General features: G+C 38.6%; 1 protein-coding gene across 2 annotated transcripts in view; it reads right to left on the reverse strand.

Annotated features, from left to right (window-relative positions):
- The window catches only part of USP6NL (USP6 N-terminal like), a 180,041-nt gene that overhangs the window by 159,254 nt on the left and 869 nt on the right, over nucleotides 1–19,918 (reverse strand). Inside the window, exons 1-2 of one of the 2 annotated variants that reach the window (XM_042944850.1) lie at nucleotides 12,550–12,768; nucleotides 2,711–2,797 (exon numbers count right to left, since the gene is read on the reverse strand). In XM_042944850.1, coding sequence (XP_042800784.1) covers nucleotides 2,711–2,714 — 4 coding nt within the window. In that variant the 5' untranslated portion in view covers nucleotides 2,715–2,797; nucleotides 12,550–12,768. Of the gene's footprint in view, nucleotides 1–2,710; nucleotides 2,798–12,549; nucleotides 12,769–19,918 lie in introns of those variants that run through there. The other variant, XM_042944849.1, reaches the window with a different exon arrangement.

The following is a 19,918-nucleotide window of genomic DNA, read 5'->3' on the forward strand; positions in this document are numbered from 1 at the left end:
GGAGGGGGGACACTCCTCCTTGATGATAAAATGGGACTGAAAAAGGCCTTTGCTAACTTGCTGAAGCTACAGCTTAGGAAGCTGCTGACCTAATGCCAGCTGACTCCGTGACAGAATCTGTGATATCACCAACATCACCATGCGGCTGGTGCTCTGATCCACTAACACAAGACCTGATTCTGATCTGGGAACTCCAAAGGCACGCAGAGACAACTGCAAATCTGCTACACCAGCAGGAAAATCACAAAAGGAGACAGCCATAGGAGAAAGAGAAAGAATTTTTATCAGAGTGCGCCTGCAAAACTACAGAATATGATGAAACATCAACAACAGCAACAACTACAATATAAATTCACTGGAGACAAAATTAAAAAATAATCAAGTGATCTGAGAAACACTTCAAAACAAGCACATGAAAGTTCCACGAAGAAATAAAAGAATAATAAATCAAATCTTTAAAATAAAAACAAGCAGAAATAAGAAAAGAATTAAAGGGCATAAAAAACAACCGATTTGGGGCACGTGGGTGGCTCAGTCAATTAAGTGTCCAACCTGGGCTCAGGTCATGATCTCGCAGTTCATAGTTTGAGCCCCATGTCGGGCTCTGTGTTCACAGCTCGGAGCCCGGAGCCTGCTTCGGATTCTGTGTCTCCCTCTCTCTTTGCCCCTGCCCCGCCTCAAAAATAAATAAATATTTTTAATAAATAAACATTTTTATAAAGTGTAATTTATAATTAAAAAAAAAGAACCAATTAAAAACCTTAGAAATGAAATATAGCCACTGTAATTCACAAATAAAAAGTTGTATGTCTTTCAGATAATTTATTAGTTGCCTAAAGGTACCCCCACCCTCTCTGCCTTTGTCCCCAGAGGGCTCTGAATTTTTAGAGGCAGCAGGTATACAAGACCCTGTTAGACACTGCGATTCAAAAATGAAAGACCTTAAAAAAGAGGTTAGAGAGGGAGGGAGCCAAAACATAAGAGACTCTTAAAAACTGACAACAAACTGAGGGTGGATGGGGGGTGGGAGGGAGAGGAAAGTGGGTGATGGGCATTGAGGAGGGCACCTGTTGGGATGAGCACTGGGTGTCGTATGGAAACCAATTTGACAATAAATTTCATATTTAAAAAAAGAAAAAAAAAATGAAAGACCCTGGGTACCTGTCCTCAAAGAACTCTGTAATGGGGACGCTAACAGAACACTAAGATTACAAAGTAGAACAGAATGTAAATTGCCCAAAATGTAAGCATTTTTAAGTTAAAATGCTGGACATTTCTTAGTTTTCATAAAGTCATATGGTCATCTTTACTAGAGTTGGCACTTTCCATTAGATAAATGTTCTCACAAAATTTCATCTGAATGGAGCCGAAATAATAAAAGCTGCTTCTTCTTGAATCTGTATTTGAACTCGTGTAGCAACTATGCTGGTTTACTCAAAGGACACCACTGAAAAAGTGCCCCACTGAAAACCCTCGAAAATCAAAGCGTACTTCTTGCGATATTATTCTTAGTAGAAAGCACTCAAAGATTTCACAGCAACAACAGCCTTGTTTTCATTTAACGACTGCTTAATTATTGCAATCAATGGTAAGAAAAACTATCCAGGGTGACTGGGTGGCTCAGTCAGTTAAGTATCTGACTGGATTGCGGCTCAAGTCATGATCTCAAGGTTCATGGATTCGAGCCCTGCGGAGGCTGCTTAAGATTCTCTCTCTCTCTCTCTCTCTCTCTCTCTCTCTCTCTCTCTCTCTCCTCCTCCCTGCTCACGCACACACGCATGCTCTCTCTCTCTCAAAATAAATAAACTTAAAAAAAAATCTTTTAAAAAAGTAAATTAAATTTAAAAACACTCTATCCATATTAAGATAATCAATATGAATTACATGTGAAAATGTTTAAACTCTCTAACATTATACTCCAGCAGGAAATGCTCACTCTATTCCAAAGTTCCCATAATCAAAAAATCTGTACTTTTTAAAAAATACATCAAAATTGTTATATGATCACAGTCAAGGCAAAACTCGTAATTCTTTCCTCACTCCCTAAAATAAACAGTTAATACAAAGTCGTAAAACCCAGCTTTCCTAGTCACAGCCGGAAGCAGACTGGAATGGCAGAAAATACTATGTACAGAACCACTACGGGAGAAAATAAAACCTGTATCAAATTTGGAAAGTCTACAGGATAGATGTGGTTTTCATTCCATCAAAGACATTAATAGATTTTTTTTTTTTTTTTTGCTTATATACTCACCCATGTTACCCAATGATCAAACCTCATACAATTAAACTTCTGCTAATTACAATCAATTTAAATTTTCCCTCTTAATATTTCTTTCTTTTCCCCCCACCCACTTCTCCTCTGGCAACCACTAGACTATCCTCTATATTTGAGTGTTTCCCTCTTCATATTTTTCACAAGTCACTTCCCAATGAGTAGTCAACAGAAAATTTTAGATAACAGAATTAAATCAGCCAAGAAACTAATGACACAGATTTCCTCACCATATCTAACTTTTCAGAATAAACCAAGCATCAAAAAGTATCTCCTTGTTTAAATACAGATAGGTACACAGTACTGGGCTGACCAGAGTATCCAGTCTCTGATGAAGTAACATAATTCCAGTTTGTCCAATAATAAACTTTTTCTATTTTTTCAGTACACTGCAAATGCTGCCCAGGCCTCTGAAATGAAACACAGGGCACTTACTCATGACTGGAAATATCTCTGTAGGCTGTCCCAATCAGATAGTAAACCAAAATCTGCTGTCCAAGGTTTCTCAGAAGAATACATGTCCTAGTAAGAAAACAGAGAAAGAAATCATCTTTTTAAAGGTCAGCATTTAAAATAAAATTTTTTTTTAATTTTTTTTAACGTTTATTTATTTTTGAGAGACAGAGACAGAGTGCGAGTGGGGAAGGGGCAGAGAGAGGGAGACACAGAATCTGAATCAGGCTCCAGGCTCTGAGCTGTCAGCACAGGGCCCGACGCGGGGCTCGAACTCACAAACCGTGAGATCATGACCTGAGCCGAAGTCGGACACTTAACCGACTGAGCCACCCAGGCGCCCCTAAAATAAAATTTTCTAAAAAGAAATGAAAATAATTTGGTTTCAACAATTTTCTATTTCCAAAAGAACCTTCTGAATATAAAACCTTCATCTAAAAATATAAAAAATTACCAATCTTTAAAACATCATGATTCCACTTGTATTTTCCTTTGTCTATAAGAAGTTACCCCCAAAGCAAATAGTACATACAAAGTAATTATCACACAGAAACTTATTATCACACAGAAACAGGTGTCCTTGGTTTTCACTTACTAAAAACTTATTCCCTCCCCCTTTCCCAAATAAATAAGTCCTAGAAAGAAAGTACTCCATCTAGGATAAAGACAGCATATCGCATCTGCTAAATTGATTTTTGATTACACATAAATAATTTATACACTATCAAATGAAGACCACTAAAGGTATTGCTATAGACTTTCTCTAATAATGGGCATCTTCCTCATTATAAAATATGGTTTCATTGTTTAAAAAAATTGGAAACAACAGCAAAATAGAAAGAAAAATTCTCTTACCACAAAATGCCACTACACCTACCCAATTACGTGGGGCACGTTCCTTTCAAGGGATTTTTTTTGTAAGTATTTCTTCAAAATACACTTTATAAGGGTGCCTGGGCGGCTCAGTCGGTTAAGCATCCAACTTCGGCTCCGGTCATGATCTCGTGTTTCATGGGTTCGAGCCCCATGTCTGTGTTGACAGCTCAGAGCCTGGAACCTGCTTTGAATTCTGTGTCTCCTTCTCTCTGCCCCTCCCCTGCTCACATCTGTCTCTCAGTCTCACAAAAATAAATACACATTTAAAAAAATTAAAATATACTTTATAAATACTACATACAAAATTTTGTATTTGGTTCTTTTCACTTCAGTATAACATAAAGCATCACCCTGCATTAGTATAAATACAAACTAAATCTGCCTTACTTGATTAATATATTAAAGAAAATGAGGCATAAAGTAAGACTAATACTATATTTCAACATAATTACGGATGCACAGTGCCTCCCCAAATCTAACACATAAAATCCCATAGGTAGATTAAGGTTTGATATAACATTTACACTGTGCTTCCTCATTTACAGCTTTGTTCATAAACTGATAAACTACTTTTTGCAATCACAGAAAGTGACGGTTACTTTATTTTCTAAATCAATTAAGAATATAGCATAGTACTAAGGACCACTGACTCTGCAACAGATTAAAGTTAGGGTAACATTTTTTGAAGAAATAATGTTGGTCTCATTTATATACTTTACTCATGTCATGTAAAATACATGAGAAATACAAATTTACAAAATGAAAATCTGTATGCACAGCATGATTTGTAGACTGTAATTAGCAATGGCATATAATCATAGTACTGCCACGTAATCACCTGACCCCCATCCCACAGGCTTTCTTCTTTATCTATACAGTAAATGCTATGATTTTCATTTCCAGATAACCCAATTATCCCAAGGGAAATGAGAAGTTGTATGAAAAATCTAAAATAACACATAATCTACATGTTAGTTTCAGAATATGTGACAAGAAGTTTCTCACTATAAATATAAAGTTTTTTGATGGTGTTCCACTCAGGCTATTAGATCTGTTTTCCCTCCCAGGGAACTAGGAGGTCAAACATGCTGAGCCCTGGAGCATGGTGAATGACGACACAGGAAGGCAATCCCATGTTACAGATACACAGGGTAGATTAAACATTCACAGATGATCTAGGAGTTTACTCATAGTTCACTTACGCTGGTAGAGTCTAGTCTCTTTGGTCAGGGACTTTTCTCTTTGTTGCTGTTTATAACAAAGTTTTTGATCTTAAATTTAAAATTCCTAAATGGTGGGGCACCTGGGTGGCTCAGTCGGTTGAGCATCTGAACTTCTGCCTAGGTCATGATTTCGCAATTCGTGAGTTCAAGCCCCGCTTCAGGCTCTGTGCTGATAGCTCGGAGCCTGGAGCGTGCTACGGATTCTGGGTCTCCCTCTCTCTCTGCCCCTCCCCTGCTCACGCTCTCTGTCTCTCAAAAATAAATAAATGTTCTAAAAAAAAGTTTTAATTCCTAAATGGCAACATGAAAGCATTTTATACTAAGTAGCACCTCCTACCCATAATTGTAAAATGCTGAACAAATACTTATTCAAGAACTGAACTTCCTAACATATCAAGTTTTCTTATTGCTAAAAATAGTAACCTCAAAAATACCAGGATAATAAAACTTATCAACAGTGGATTTATGACCTTACCATCTAAGGTGATAAATATACTTGACAAATATGAAACAATGCATGAATTGGAATTACTGTAAAATGTCACGGAGTAGTTCTTAGAAAAACATACTTGGAAATTACTCGTAACTGAACTCACTGGTTCAAACTCTTTAGCATAATCGCAACTTTGAAATGTAGACCCTCCTGTCTACTTTCAAAGTAGGTCGCATGCAAATTCTTTTAAGCAGCAACGCAGTTCAGAAGCATGTAAGATAAAATGGGCACAGGGGAGCCCATGTGGCTCAGCTGGTTAAGTGTCTGACTCTTGATTTCAGCTCATAATCTCAGGTCATAATCTCAAGGTTAGTGAGGTCGAGCCCCACATCAGGCTCTGTCCTGACAGCATAGAGCTTGCTAGGGATTCTCCCTCCCAATCTCTCTCTTTGCCCCTACCCCGCTCACACTCGTGCTTTCTCTCTCAAAATAAATAATGTGCACACTCTCTTTCTCCTCCTCTAAATGCTATCCCCTCCCAATGGACACAGAAAAAAGAGAAGAAAAAAATCTAACTTTGTTTTTCACACCATCCAAGAGGGAAAAAAAATAATTTGTTTTAAATCCACAGTTTCACATAGTAGGTATACTGGGGTATTTCTGTAAAATCTGGCCTTTAAAGTCATTTTCTAGTAACATGAGCTATGCTATTTATCCTCCACATGGGAATGTGTACTCACACTAACCTAATATAGATTCTTTCAAGTGACACCTCCAACTTTTTGTGACAAAACTTGATCTGCACGAATGGTAAGCAGGGCTACGGATAACCCATCTTGACAGGGAACTCAGGGGAAACGCAGGGCACGTGGGTGGCTTAAGTGTCCAACTCTTGATTTCAGCTCAGGTCATGATCTTATAGTTCACGAGATCAAGCCCTGCATCAGGCTCCACGCTGACAGCGCACAGCCTACTTGGGATTCTCTCTCTCCCGCTCTCTCTGCCCCTCCCCCACATGTGCACACAAAGTACATAAACATTTAAAATAAATAAATAATAATGTTTTTTTTTAAAGTAAAACAAACTCCACCATATCCTCTTTTTTACTGCAGGCACTAGGCAGCCTAAAATAATTTCTGATGCTTTTAGACAGTTTAAACCTCTAGAAGTACTGGAAAGGATTTCTGGGTTTTATAACACCAGATAATATATTTTAGAACAAGCTCAGCAGGCCCAATTTTAATGATTTTAAAACTTAAATTTAACAGAATTATAAACCACAACATATGGTATCACATTCTATTGTTTCTTATAATATTCTTTCAGGAGATCAAATTAACAGTAATTCACTTCACTGTATATGATCTTCTATGGAAAGAAGTACATGAGAATGCCAATCTCCACTACCAGCCGATTGGATCTCCATTCTTTTACTCTTAGCACAAATTACAATTTCAGAAAATTAAATTTAATCTTGAGAACATTATGGTAAGTGAAATAAGCAAGTCATATATAAGACAAACACCCTATGATTCCACTTACATGAATGAAGTACGTAGAGAAGTCAAATTCAGGGACAGAAAGTAGAATGGTGGGTACCAGAAGCTGGGGGGCGGGGCGGGGGAGGACAGGAAGTTAATGTTTAATGGGGACAGAGTTTCAGTTTGGGAGGATGAAAAAAGTTCTGGAGATGAATGGTGATGGTCCTACGTTAATGTAAATGTAGTTAATGCCACTGAACTGGACACTTAAAAAAGGTTAAAATGGTGGTCTTATGTGTATTTAACCACAATACAAAAATACAAGTAACAAAAAAAGAATCCAATGTACCTACGGCTCCAAAAGAGCAAGCAAATCGTAAAGTAACAGAAATTTATTACAAGGTGTCTTAAGTGTTTTTATTAATAAATATCCAAAACCAACCACACGTTTCTAAAATATTTGGCTTTGAAGGAAAAAGAAGCGTATACCTGAGAAATAGCTAGGACTCATTATTTATATATTTTTAAATCCCTCCAATTAAATAACACAGGCCCTGTTAAAGCCAGAAGCAAAACACATACTTTCAGCACTGAATGTCAAAGTCCTTTCCTGTCCCTCCACCACCACAGTTCCCTATGATCTCTCAAGTTCATTTTGTTTTTTCTGTCCATCTGCAAAATATTTCTCTCTAAATAAATATATATACCTTTTCATTCAAGTGCTCTTGTATTGGTAAAACACTCACACCAAGCAGCTGAAGACCATGTGTTAAGACTTTAAAAACTTTAGTTACAGCTCCATTTTTATCTTTTAGCATCCTTCAATGTTTTGTAGAGTAAGAACGATGGCAAAGAAAGTTATTTAATTAATTCTTCCTCATAATTTCTAACTTCGTGGTCAGTTTCCGAAGAACATCCACTACTTCACTGTGAACTTTCCAATTTTTACCGTTCAAGATAAGTATCTCTCCAACTAAAAATACAGCTGTCAGGTAATTCCGTTTCTGAGATTCTTGTGCCCAAAGAGCTTGTGAACCCTCTTGCTACATGACATCAAAAATACTTGATAAAATACAATAATTACCCTATTAAATGCACAGCAAAGCTCATAAGCAACTAAGAGAAATCCTCAGAGACCGAAAAAAACGCACAGGAGCACAAAGAAAGGGTGATAAGTAAGCACTGATGCCAGCAACGGGCCTTCCAGGCAATTGCCAATCTCCCATAACCACGCTGCACCGTCCAATACTGCAGCCACCAGCCCGTAGCTATTTAAATTTAAATTAATTAAAACCATGTAAAATTTAAAATTCCACTGCTTTGTCATACCTCATACATTTTAAATGTGGCTAGTGGCTGCTGTATTAGCAGAGGTGTGTGACATTTCCATGATCCCCGAAAATTCTACCAGACAATGCTGAAGGGCTTTCAGTGCTGACAGTCATGCTTGGGACAAAACTAGAGCTTTACACGATACAACATGGAAAGTCAGACTACAGATAAGTACAGAGAGCCTGGCACCTGAAACACTACATCTTCAACAAAAATAATTAACTAAGTAAGGGGGGGAAAAAAATCTACCCCAAAGGAAGATTGAAGGAAAATTCTCTCCTGAGTCTAGGTTTATTTGTGTTTGGGGAGGGGGAGGGGAGTATTCACTGGAAATCTGTAACCAAAACCAACCTTCACCCAGGTTTCAAGTTCAAATCCATATACTTGTATATTATAAAAATCTCAAACCTAGAAATTAAGTTGCCCTGGTTTGACATTGTCCTCAATTGCAAATTCCCTCTGGGAGAAAGCACTCTTAAGCCAAGTCTCATAAGCATTTCCACAAAGTTACAGGAAAAATTAGCTCAAAATTTAAAACTATGCATAAGCAAGATTCGACAGAAATAAGCAGACTCATCACAAATACATCAAAAAGGAAAGGACAATAATGTTTTGAAAAACAACAGGAAATGAAAAATATGAGCAAAAAAGAAGGCAACAAATTTGGAAAAGAATCAAGTGAAAAACAGGATAACTAAAATTAAAGCTCAACAGACAAGTTCAGCAAAGTGGATGTTGCTAAAGAGAGAATTAATGAACCAGATGACAGATCTGAAATCATCCAGGATGCAACAAAGACAGATTAAAAAATATAAAGGAAGATTAAGAGATATGAAAAGTAGATTAAAACATCTATTTTACATATATATATATCTAATTGGGAGTTTTCGAAAGAGAACATCAAGAATGAGGGAGAGACAATCTGCAAAAAGACAATAGCCAAGAATTTTCCTGAACTGATGAAAGACACTAAAGTACAGACTCAGGTTCAGCAAATTCCACAAAGTATAAATAAAATGGAAACTGACACCTAGAGATATCATCGTGAAACTGTGAAACATCAATGACAGAGAGTTCTTAAAAGCAACCAGAAACCAAAGGCAGATTGCTCACAGAAGGAACAATTAGACTTGACATCTGACTTACCAACTGCAACAATGGGAGCCAGAAGACACTAGAATAATGTCTTCAAAGCTAAAATAAAGAAACTGTTAACTATAATTATATACTCAACACAGTTAAAACTAACTTTTCAAGAAAAATGACAAAATAATGAAAATTTCAGACACAAACGGCGAGAATATAAACAGATCCTCATTAAAGATGCTTCCAAAACTGTAGTTCACAAATATGGAAAATGATGCCAAAGAGAATATCTGAAATACAGGAAAGAATGGTGAGATAAAAGTTGTAAACATGAGTAAACACAAACAAATATTAGAGGTATGATTTCTAAATCAGGAGTTACAAAAAAGAGAGAGAGAGAGAAAGTACTGAACAACAGCATGTAATCTAGAAGGGAAGTAATAAGAAAGGAAATATTCCAAGTTTCTTATGCTGTTATTCAAGAGGAAGATATGGCAGATACTATCTTTTGTTCACATGCCTTCCTTCACTCACTGCTCTCACTGTGACTTCCCTAGGGGTGGGACATACTCCCCACCTCATGGATGTGGGGGCCTGATCACATGACATGTTGGACTCTGGACACAACCGACACTATCCCATTTGTAAGTGGAGGGTTTAAGAGCCCTGAGCTTGGCGTGTCTCTTGTACCCCAACAGCTGCTGGTCCCAGAATGAGTTGACACCCAGCACATAACTGAACCCAACCCAAGGCTTATAGACAAGCCCAGCCAAACCCAGCAGAGACTGCCAAACCTATGAGCTAGACATAAATGTCTGTCCTTTCACAGCCCTGAAATGTTGCAGTGGTTTGTTACACAGCATAATTACTGCAAAAGATGACTAATGCAGAGAGCAAGGACATTAACTTTAAATGCAAATGAAATGTGTGAGTTTTAGTTTTACTAAAAAGCTTTACTCACTAAATTTGTGAGTACACACACACACACACACACACACACACACACACACACACAATGATACTATTAACATAAAGTTCCAAAATATGTAAAATTCACAATAAGTTGTTCAGGGACATATACATATGCAATGTAACTATACAGAAAAGCAAGAGAATGCTAGAGCCTAAAGTTGAACCTGACAGTTCCCCCGGACAAGTAATGGACAGAGGAGGAGGAACAATGAGATGTGATCCAAGAGGATACCGATAATGTTCTATTGCTTAAGTTGAGGGAGGGGACACTATAGACACCATTATATTAGACCCTATGTAACACACATTACACAGAGCTTTTTGTAGAATAAGTTTTATAATACTTTATTTTTTTTTTTTTTAATTTTAACGTTTTATTTTATTTTTGAGACAGAGAGAGACAGAGCATGAACGGGGGAGGAGCAGAGAGAGAGGGAAACACAGAATCTGAGACAGGCTCCAGGCTCTGAGCTGTCAGCACAGAGCCCGACGCGGGGCTCGAACTCACAGACCGTGAGATCATGACCTGAGCTGAAGTCGGAAGCTTAACCGACCAAGCCACCCAGGCGCCCCTATAATACTTTAATATGAAAGAGCAAAATTTTTCCCAAGCCATTCAGAAGTGAAATGATGATAAATGAGAATAACAGAATATGTGTACCCATCCGTATGAAGGAGTTAAATGCATTTAGAATGTTTAAACTATAATTAAGAGGCAGAAATATTTGTAGTGACTCATTCATTCTTTAAAAGTAAAAGACAAAGTCAAGTGATAGGCAGTTCCACTACAAATTGCAAGAGAGCTTTCACGTGCAAAGACTGAGGATTAGACATTATCCACATGTGTAAGAGCAGCAGGCCTACTCAGAGCTGTATCATTGGTGCTACCTGATCTCAGACGTCTGATCACTAAAGCTTCTGATCTCACCCTCAGAGTTGCACAAGCCAAGTTCATTTTCTAGGAGAAATTCCTAGAGCCTGTTTTACAACATTGCTATGTGTTGAACTACCAGCCCAAGAAAGAGCTTAAGAAAATTTCCTTTGTTGAAGCTTGATTCATGACAGCAAAAAAATTTATAAACAACTCAAATGTCCAACAAGAATTATCAGAAATGATGCCTCAAACAATTTATTTCCCAAAGGATTATAAAGCAATATTTAAATGATTAATGTTGGGTTTTTAAATTTAAAACAAACAGATAATATACAAATTGACTATCCATTCAATAAATATTTACTGAGCAGCTATTATGAGCCAGGGAGTGTTCTAGGCCCTGCAGACACAGCCAAGAACAAAACAAAGATCCTGGCCCCGTGGAACTTACATTAGAGGATTTCTAGTATCTTTCTTTCTTAATTCAGATTCATAGTTCATTGGTTCAAAGACATATGCTGGGCACACATATACGTACTGGGTAATGTCTTCTCATTCCAGATAAACAACTTCAGTTAATATTAGAGTCACTATTCATTGACACAGGAAGTCTCACCACTATACTTTCCTAACTCTTGGGCTTTCTATAAAGAATGCTCTTTCTGCAATTTATACCCCCTGAAATACAATGCTAAATTTGAACAACTTTCAATATTTTCCCAGCTCAAGAGAAGTGAAGCAAATCTTCCATCAGCGCTAGAGTGAAAGGTCTATTTCTCCTACCCACTATTCACTACATCAACACAGCACTTCCTGCTAATAAGGTCAGAGAATGAGATGGGCAAAATGTGAAATCATTGGATTTCCTCGGTTTGTTTACATGTGTATGTTAATGAAGCATCAGATAAGAATGAGGTCTAATTTCCCCTTCTACAGGTAGAATCTGAGCTAGGTTTCCAGAAGGACTTATCGAATTCCAGCAGCTTTACGCTGGTGAACATGCTAACTTTTATGTATTTAGAAAAACAAATGTCCTTTCCCAAGATTCTTTACCTACAGCTATAGAGGCAGGGCCTTTCAAAAGCAGCTTATATGGAAACCAATTTGACATTAAACTTCATATATTGAAAAAAAAAAAAAAAGAATAAATAAACATTTAAAACATTTAAAAAAAAAATCGGCTTATAATTTGTTCAGGTTATATTTGCCTAACGCACTTGATACATACTATCAGAGAAGTGCACCTAATGCGAGCTCTGCAGATCAAAGCTAAAACGAAGGATACAAGACATCTGACTTTAAGAGGCCTGGCATCATTTTAAAAGTCAGCTAAAAACTCCAGATTCTAAAGACAAGAATCCATCCATGCCTTCAGTAAATACTTATCCAGCTAGACAATATGCAAAAACTTCTCAAGGGGCTTGGTATAAAAAATCAAGACAAACCTGGTCCCAGCCATCCTGCCACTAACCAAACAAATTCAGGACAAAAGTACTATCAGCTCATGCAAAGGCCCTGCAGTGAATGAAAATGAGTAAACGTACTGGCCATAAGATGCAAATATATCAAGTTGAAGAGAGGAAAATTCATGTAGTCAATAAGATTGGAATTCAGCAAATTGATGGTAGGTTGTGGGCCCTGAAGGAAGATCACTCAACATACAAGGAGTCCTAGATGCAAGAGGCACAGCTGAGACTCACGTTCTTTACCTGTAAAATGAGAGTTAAACTTTTCAACGCACCTACCACTCAAGACTGTCAAGTGATTATGCCAGAAAAAATGCTTCGGTAATCTAAATATCTTCTATACTCCAGCACTGATTCAGTTTTGGTTGTTGTTGTTGTTGTTGTTGTTGTTGTTGTTGTTTTCAGGTCTCATTTTTAAATAAGTTGAAATGATTTTTAAGTTCTCTTTCTAGCACTGTTAGATTTAGGACCTAAAAACTAATCTTAAGTCAATGAGTAAGAGAATTCTAACTTCCCAAGCATTATTAGTAGGATCAATCAATAAATTATTGCAGAAAACCAGGTATGAGCTGAAACAAACTGGTCTAAAATGCTGGTTACAAAAAGGGGGTGTGGGAGGGGGCCAGATTCAAATGACACTTAGAAGAAAGTTAAAATGACTATCAGTAGTGAAGTAATCAAAAGAGCAACCCTGAAAGTTTAAGGGAAGAACCTGGAGCATTCTTCTGGCAACCCCTGGTGACAGCAAATTACCAGCTTTGTAGGAAAAAGATTTTGTAATAGAAAAATATTTCCCAAGCAAGTCTGGTGAATGAGCTTTAGAATTCAAACTCATGATAAGCATTGATGAGAAACAAAATGTGATATAAATTGAGGGATGGAGCTCAATATTTCCAAAAAGCAAGTTCTAAAAAGAAATTTCAGAAATTTCTCTTCAGCAATTAATGCAGATAGTCTGCTAATGGTAACTATACTTAGCACCAATTTGAATACACGTTCAAATACAACTTACATTTCCAATAAAACTAGACCACAGATTACACACCAAGCCTCTTGTTTTAAATACAATCAAAAAGCTAGACAAATATATGTATTTCTTTAATTCTTAAAAATATCAGAGGATATAAATTGGTACAACCACACTGACAAAATTGGTAGTAACTAGTAGGGCAAAATATGTATCTGCCTATATTACTCAATAGTTCCGTGCCCAGGGGTATTTCCAAAAGAAAGGACTGCATAAACCCAACAAAGTACACGCACAAAAATGTCCACAGCAGCTTTATTACAATAGCCCCAAACTGGAAATAATTCACATGTGTATTAAAAGAATGGATAAATAAATTGTGATAGGCTTGTGTATGAGGCTGCTACTATGGCACACTATATTTTCCAATAATGGCGACCACAACATTTCTGGTCTCACATGCTCTTCTAGAATCTGATCTCTCCCATTGCTTCTCGGCCTTTTGGCTAAGATCAAGGGCAGAATTCTTCTCTCTCCCCATCAAGAGGCAGAGTCTGTTCCCCCGCTCTTCAAACCTAGGCAGGCTCATAACTGCCTCAAAGAATACAATGCAGTGGAAGTAAAACTGCATTAAGTTTCCAAGCCAAGTCATAAGAGGACATACAGCATGTGTCTGGCTCACAGGATCTCCACCGCTCTCCCCACTGCATGTGTGTGGAGGACGCTAGCACTTGGAACACTGCCACGAGGCTGTGAGCACACTCAGGCCACATTTAAGTGCTGGTCCGCAAACGGCAGACACGTGGGCAAAACTTCCAACACTATTAGGCCCAGCCTTCAAGCAGCCCTTCTTGACACCAAATGCAGCTGTAACAAGCAATGCTCAAATTACAGTTTTGTACGGAAATCAAGGTCATTGTTTAAGTCACTGAGTTTTGAGGCAATTTTTTAGGTGCCCCAGTAACTAGAACAAGTACAGGGCAATGAAAAAGAAACACTACCGCTACACGCAACAACATAGCTGAATCTCGTTGACAGACTACAGTATTGAATGAAACAAGCCAGATCAGACACAGAGGAATGTACACTGTATGATACTATTTCGACAAAAACAAAAAACAAGCAATGCAAAACTAGGGGCACCTGGGTGGCTCAAGTCGGTTGAGTGCAGGACTCTTGATTTCACCTCAGGTCATGATCTCACGGGAGATGGGATCGAGCCCCATGTCAGGCTCTGTGCTGACAGCACGGAATCTGCTTGGGATTCGTTCTCTTCCTCTTCCTCTGCCCCTCCCCATCCCCCCCACCCCCCACCCCCGCTTGGTCACTCCCTCTCTCTCTCAAAATAAATGAGTTTTTTTAACGTAAAACTAGTCTATGGTGCTAGAAAACTGAGTAATTGTTACCCAAGGCAAGGAAGATAGGTAGCATGGATTGGGAAGGAGTGTGACACGGGCTTTCTGGGGTGGCGAAAGTGTTCTATATATTGATCTGAGTATGATTATACATTTACAAAAACTCCTCAGGATATACATTTAAGATTTGTGCACATTACTATATGTATATTATACCTTAATTTAAAAAGTAGGGAAGGATGGTGATCAAAGAACTAACAAGGAATCGGGAGGACAGGGCAGAGCATGCGTGGCACATTGGGGTTTCTTCCCTCCTGGAAATATTTGCCTAATCAAGAGATGCCTGAGAGGCTAAACTGCATGGAGGCGGCCTTGGAGACTCAGAAGCCAAAGTGTCAGAGTACAAGATCCTCCAAGGGAGCCATCCCCTACTTTGGAATAAGACCGCATAAGGCTGAATCCCAGAAGGTATACTACAGAAGTAAACTAAACCAATCCTTGCATAGATTCAAAAAAACTTAATTTGAATAAAGTTAAGACCAAGTGCCTGGCAAAAGCAACAGAAAAAGCCTTACCTAAATCGGTAATTACTTCTAGACCTATTTTTTCAAATAGAATGAACAGTATACAATCAAAGACAGGCAGGAACATTAGGAGATAAGACCCCTCGAGAAATAAAAGACTACAGAAAAAATCTGCACCACCAGGGGATAGTTGCCATGCTCACCCTGTTCAAAGAGGTATGTACAGAGCTTGAAATTTTTGATAGGGAATTAGAAACTATGAAAGTGACATGACCACTTAAAAGGAACCAAACTGAAATTCTAGAATGAAAAATACAATTAACCAAAATTAAGAACCCAGAGAATAACATTTAAGAGCATACTAGACAGTGGGGCGCCTGGATGGTTCAGTTAAGAGTCCAACTCTTGACTTCGCTTCAGGTCATCATCTCACGGGTCACGAGACTGAGCCCTAACACCGGGCTCTGCGCTGAAGGTGCAGAGCCTGCTTGGAATTCTCTCTCTCTGCCCCACCTTCCTCCTAAGGGCGTGCAGCCTCGCACTCTCTCTCTCAAAATAAATCAACTTAGAAAAAAGAGCATATTAGATGAAGACTAACTTAGTAAACTGGAAGACAGAACACACACACACACACACACACACACACACACACACACACAAATATCCAGCACAGAAAAGAAATAAAAGAATGGAAAATACAGAAGGCAAGTGAAATGCACAGAGGATTTGGTGAGTCTAACACTGTGGAACTGAAGTCGCAGAAAGATCAAGAAGCAGAATGGGGAAGAAGCAATATTGGAAGAGATGATGGCTGAGAGCTATCCAAAACTGATGAAAGACATCGGAAGGTATACTCCCCAAGCAAGAAAGGGAGGATTCTTTGAAATCCAAAAAGAAAATCTCAAAAATAGCCTGAGAAAGAAACCAATTACCAAGACAGAAGCAATAAACTATGACTGACTTCTCAATAGAAACAAAGCCAAAGAGGGGCACGTGGGTGGCTCAATCAGCTAAGCGTGTGACTTCGGCTAGGTCATGATCTCAGAGTCCATGAGTTTGAGCCCCGCGTCGGGCTCTGTACTGACAGCTCAGAGCCTGGAGCCTGGTTTGGATTCTGTGTCTCCCTCTCTCTCTGCTCCTCCCCAGCTCGCACAATAGAAATATATCTTTGGGGTTTAAAATATATATGCGTTTTAAAACATGGTGACAACGAAATGGGTTTAAAAAAGAAGAAAGAAAGAAAATTAACTTAAATGTTTTTAAAGGCCTTTCACAATCTCAGGAAAAAGAGTGGAAGTCTCAATATTATACTTTGGTAAGTTGAGAAAACATTATCAGAATTTCGTAGGCCAACACTAAAGGAACAGCAAAAGAACACATGATCCCACGCTAATAAAAAAGGAGTAAATGGAATAATTATTTTTACAAAGAGAATCCAAAACAAAGGTAGAATGAGGGGAAAAAAATATGGAAAACAAGGAATTCAAGTAGATTTTTTTAATTTTTAAATATTTATGTCAATGTAAAGTTATTAAGTGCCAATTCATTTTTGTAATAGTCATCAGCAAAATACACAAAAATATCTGGCACACATACCTAACTTTTATAAATTTTGACCAATCTTTTCTACTGCGACTGACTTTTTGAAATCTTATTTCACTTTCTCTTTTCTCACCACAGATATGCTACCAAGCATTAAAATGTCCAAAAACCAAATAAGAAGAAACAAGAACAAAAAAGCTCAGAGAGCTAACTAGCTTATAAATACTGCATTAGTTCCATAATAAAATATTAATTTGCCATTACTGATCTATGTAAAGTTATTGAAATTAATATATTAAGAAACTCAAAAACAATATTTTTTCACTTCTTTCATAAAAAACATTACTCTAATATTTTTAATTCATTGCTAATTTAGTGAAAGGAAAATTCCAGCATAAAATTATAACTTTTTCTACACAGACATCAATGTCGGCAAGACACAGGTGCAACATGTACCTCTGTCAGAGAATAATCAAATATCTATTTCGAGCCAAAAACACTTAAGCAAACGAGATATGAAACTCCAGAGTCAACTCCTGACCTTCCTATAGGCAAATGAAACTACCCGCCCCTTAATAAATATTTTTTGATTTTACGGTAGATTGCTACTACCATTTTGTGAGAGGTAGGTATCTTAAGGTAGCCTAAGCTCTCGCAAAGAAACAATGCTACCAAAATTATATCAAAATACTATATTCGTATCGTATAGCCTCTCTCTGTAAAGAAATCAAAGAATCTTTTTATTTCATTCCCGCCTTTCAGATTTAAAAACTGAGAGTGAACAGCGCCAGAATTAAAAAACGAGACCCCAAAGCGTACAGAGAGGCATGTCCAGGTCTACTGCGTTAGAGTCAACGACACGGACTCCCTTTCCACGAGGGCTGAGGAGCAAGACCAAGCCCTTCGTTCAGGGGGCTCGCACGCGGTGCCAAGAGCCTTCTCCACACACCAAACGCGGCTGCCGACGGGCCGTGTGGGGAGCTAACTCCTACCCAAGCGTTCTTCTCTAACCTTCACAGCAGTCTCTTCAGGCGCCGTGGCCGTGCGCATGCTCTGGTCTTATCCTCACAGCGTCCCACCCGCTCACCTCCCCTCTGCACCTGCTATCTCCTCCTATTCCTTCAGGTCTAGGAGTCCCTGGCTCAGGGAAGCTTGCCCAACCACCCCCAAGTCAGGTTAGTCTCCTTGCTCCTGGGTTTTATAGCTCCCAGTACTTCAAAGAACCTATCTCCCTGTCATCGTTGAAAACAAGGTAGCTAACCTGAGGCACGGAAGGCACTGGAGAAACACTTGCTGGATGAACAAACAAATCTGAATTTACGATTCTCCCCAGTTTTGCAAAGAAAACAGCCCTCAAAAATTAAGTTATTTGCATGAAATGATATAGCCTGGAAATGGCATAGATCGGTTGAGAATCCAAGTGTCTGCAATTCTAATTCCCAAGCTGTGACCCCCAGGTACTATAATGAAATGTGCCAGAAGACAGATTTCTTTCAAATTGGTAGTACTTTTGTTGACTTCCACTGTAAAAAGTGAGATACTTTTTAATGGGGGGCGGAGGGGAGAGAGACTCTAAATACCAGCGAATCCCACCTAAATGCCAATATGCCTTTCAAAAATCACCCTGAAGGGACAAACTGAAACTTTCCAGGAATAAACGGTCAGAACACTGTTGATAACAACGCCATTGCACTAAAGCAAAACAAGCACGGTTAAAGTGCAATTGCAAACATAAACCAGAATGCAATCACCTGTCTCTTTCTCTCGAACTGAAGCACCAATTCCCCAAGTTTTAGTATTGTGGCTAAGTCTTCTGCCAGCTTCCAACTGCCTTAACTAACATGCCTAGTGCACGTTAACCGAAGTTAACTGTGTTTTCAATCTGCCACTAGCTTTCATTTACTGGCCTCCTTCTCAGTCACGTTCACCGGCTGCAAAACGTAACAGGAACTTGAGATAGATGTGCACGTGGCGGCCACGGCCGACCGGTACAACCTCTGCCAGGCACTGGAGGCCCACATTGAATCCGCCATGCCAGGAAGTTGTCTTCGTTCCCCACAACTCCAAGGATGGCCAGCCAGTTGACAGATGGTGGCAAAGCTGACACTTCCACTTACTGGCTTGTATAACCAGTGGCAGTTGTCCTCACTAGGAGGTATTTCACGTCGAAGCACTGTCATAACTGGAAATGGGCTACCCTCATCAGAAACAAGTGCACCGGGGAGTCTGACTGCTAGCTAAAAACAGTAAGTAGGCACAAACACCAAGACTCGGGCCCAAATTCTTCATGTTTGGCAAACGATGCTTCTTCACATGCCTTTGAGACAACTCACTAATTCTTTAATCAGCAAAGGAATCTGTTAACTCGGGATACCTGTTTTCCTTTAAAAATTAATTTATACTTCTATTAGCATAATTTTTTTCTGTTATATTTTGACCTATGTACGTTTGACATATGTCAATTGCGTGGGTAGAATCCCACACAGGATCTACATCCACTCTAAGTAAAAACCTAAACTATGTTTACAAACTTTATTATCAGAAACAGCAAACTCATAAATATTTTTTCTTAATTTGAGGGTCTGATAGAGAAATACAAGTAAATACACCACTGTTCATGTGATGCTGGCGAACTGAATTCTTATTAAAATGACTTTACAAAAGGAAAAAGTACCCTGACTTCCCTCCATTAGAACTTCCCAGAGATTCAACACATAGAGGGAGTTGGCCACGGTGATCTCTAAAGTTCTGTCCAACTTTTCGGAGCTACAAAATGTTCAGTGTGTATCCCAGAGACTTGATTCCATTTATAAATGGATTAGTATAGGATTAAAGTCACTTTCTTCCAGCAAGCAAAATATTTAAGATCGTGTCCCCACTCTCTTTCCCCCCATTTGTGTCACATTATTTCCCGTGACTGGGTAGTGCCCCAATTCAAACATCCTCCCCAGTCCCATAAGGGACCCATTTAACTCCTATCAAAGTCTACTGACGAAAAAGCAACTGTGGATTAAAATGCGGGGAAAGGGGAGGAGGCGGGGAGAGTGCAATTCTCAATT

Source organism: Panthera leo, chromosome B4, assembly GCF_018350215.1.
Source record: "Panthera leo isolate Ple1 chromosome B4, P.leo_Ple1_pat1.1, whole genome shotgun sequence".
In the NCBI taxonomy this organism is placed as follows: domain Eukaryota; kingdom Metazoa; phylum Chordata; class Mammalia; order Carnivora; family Felidae; genus Panthera; species Panthera leo.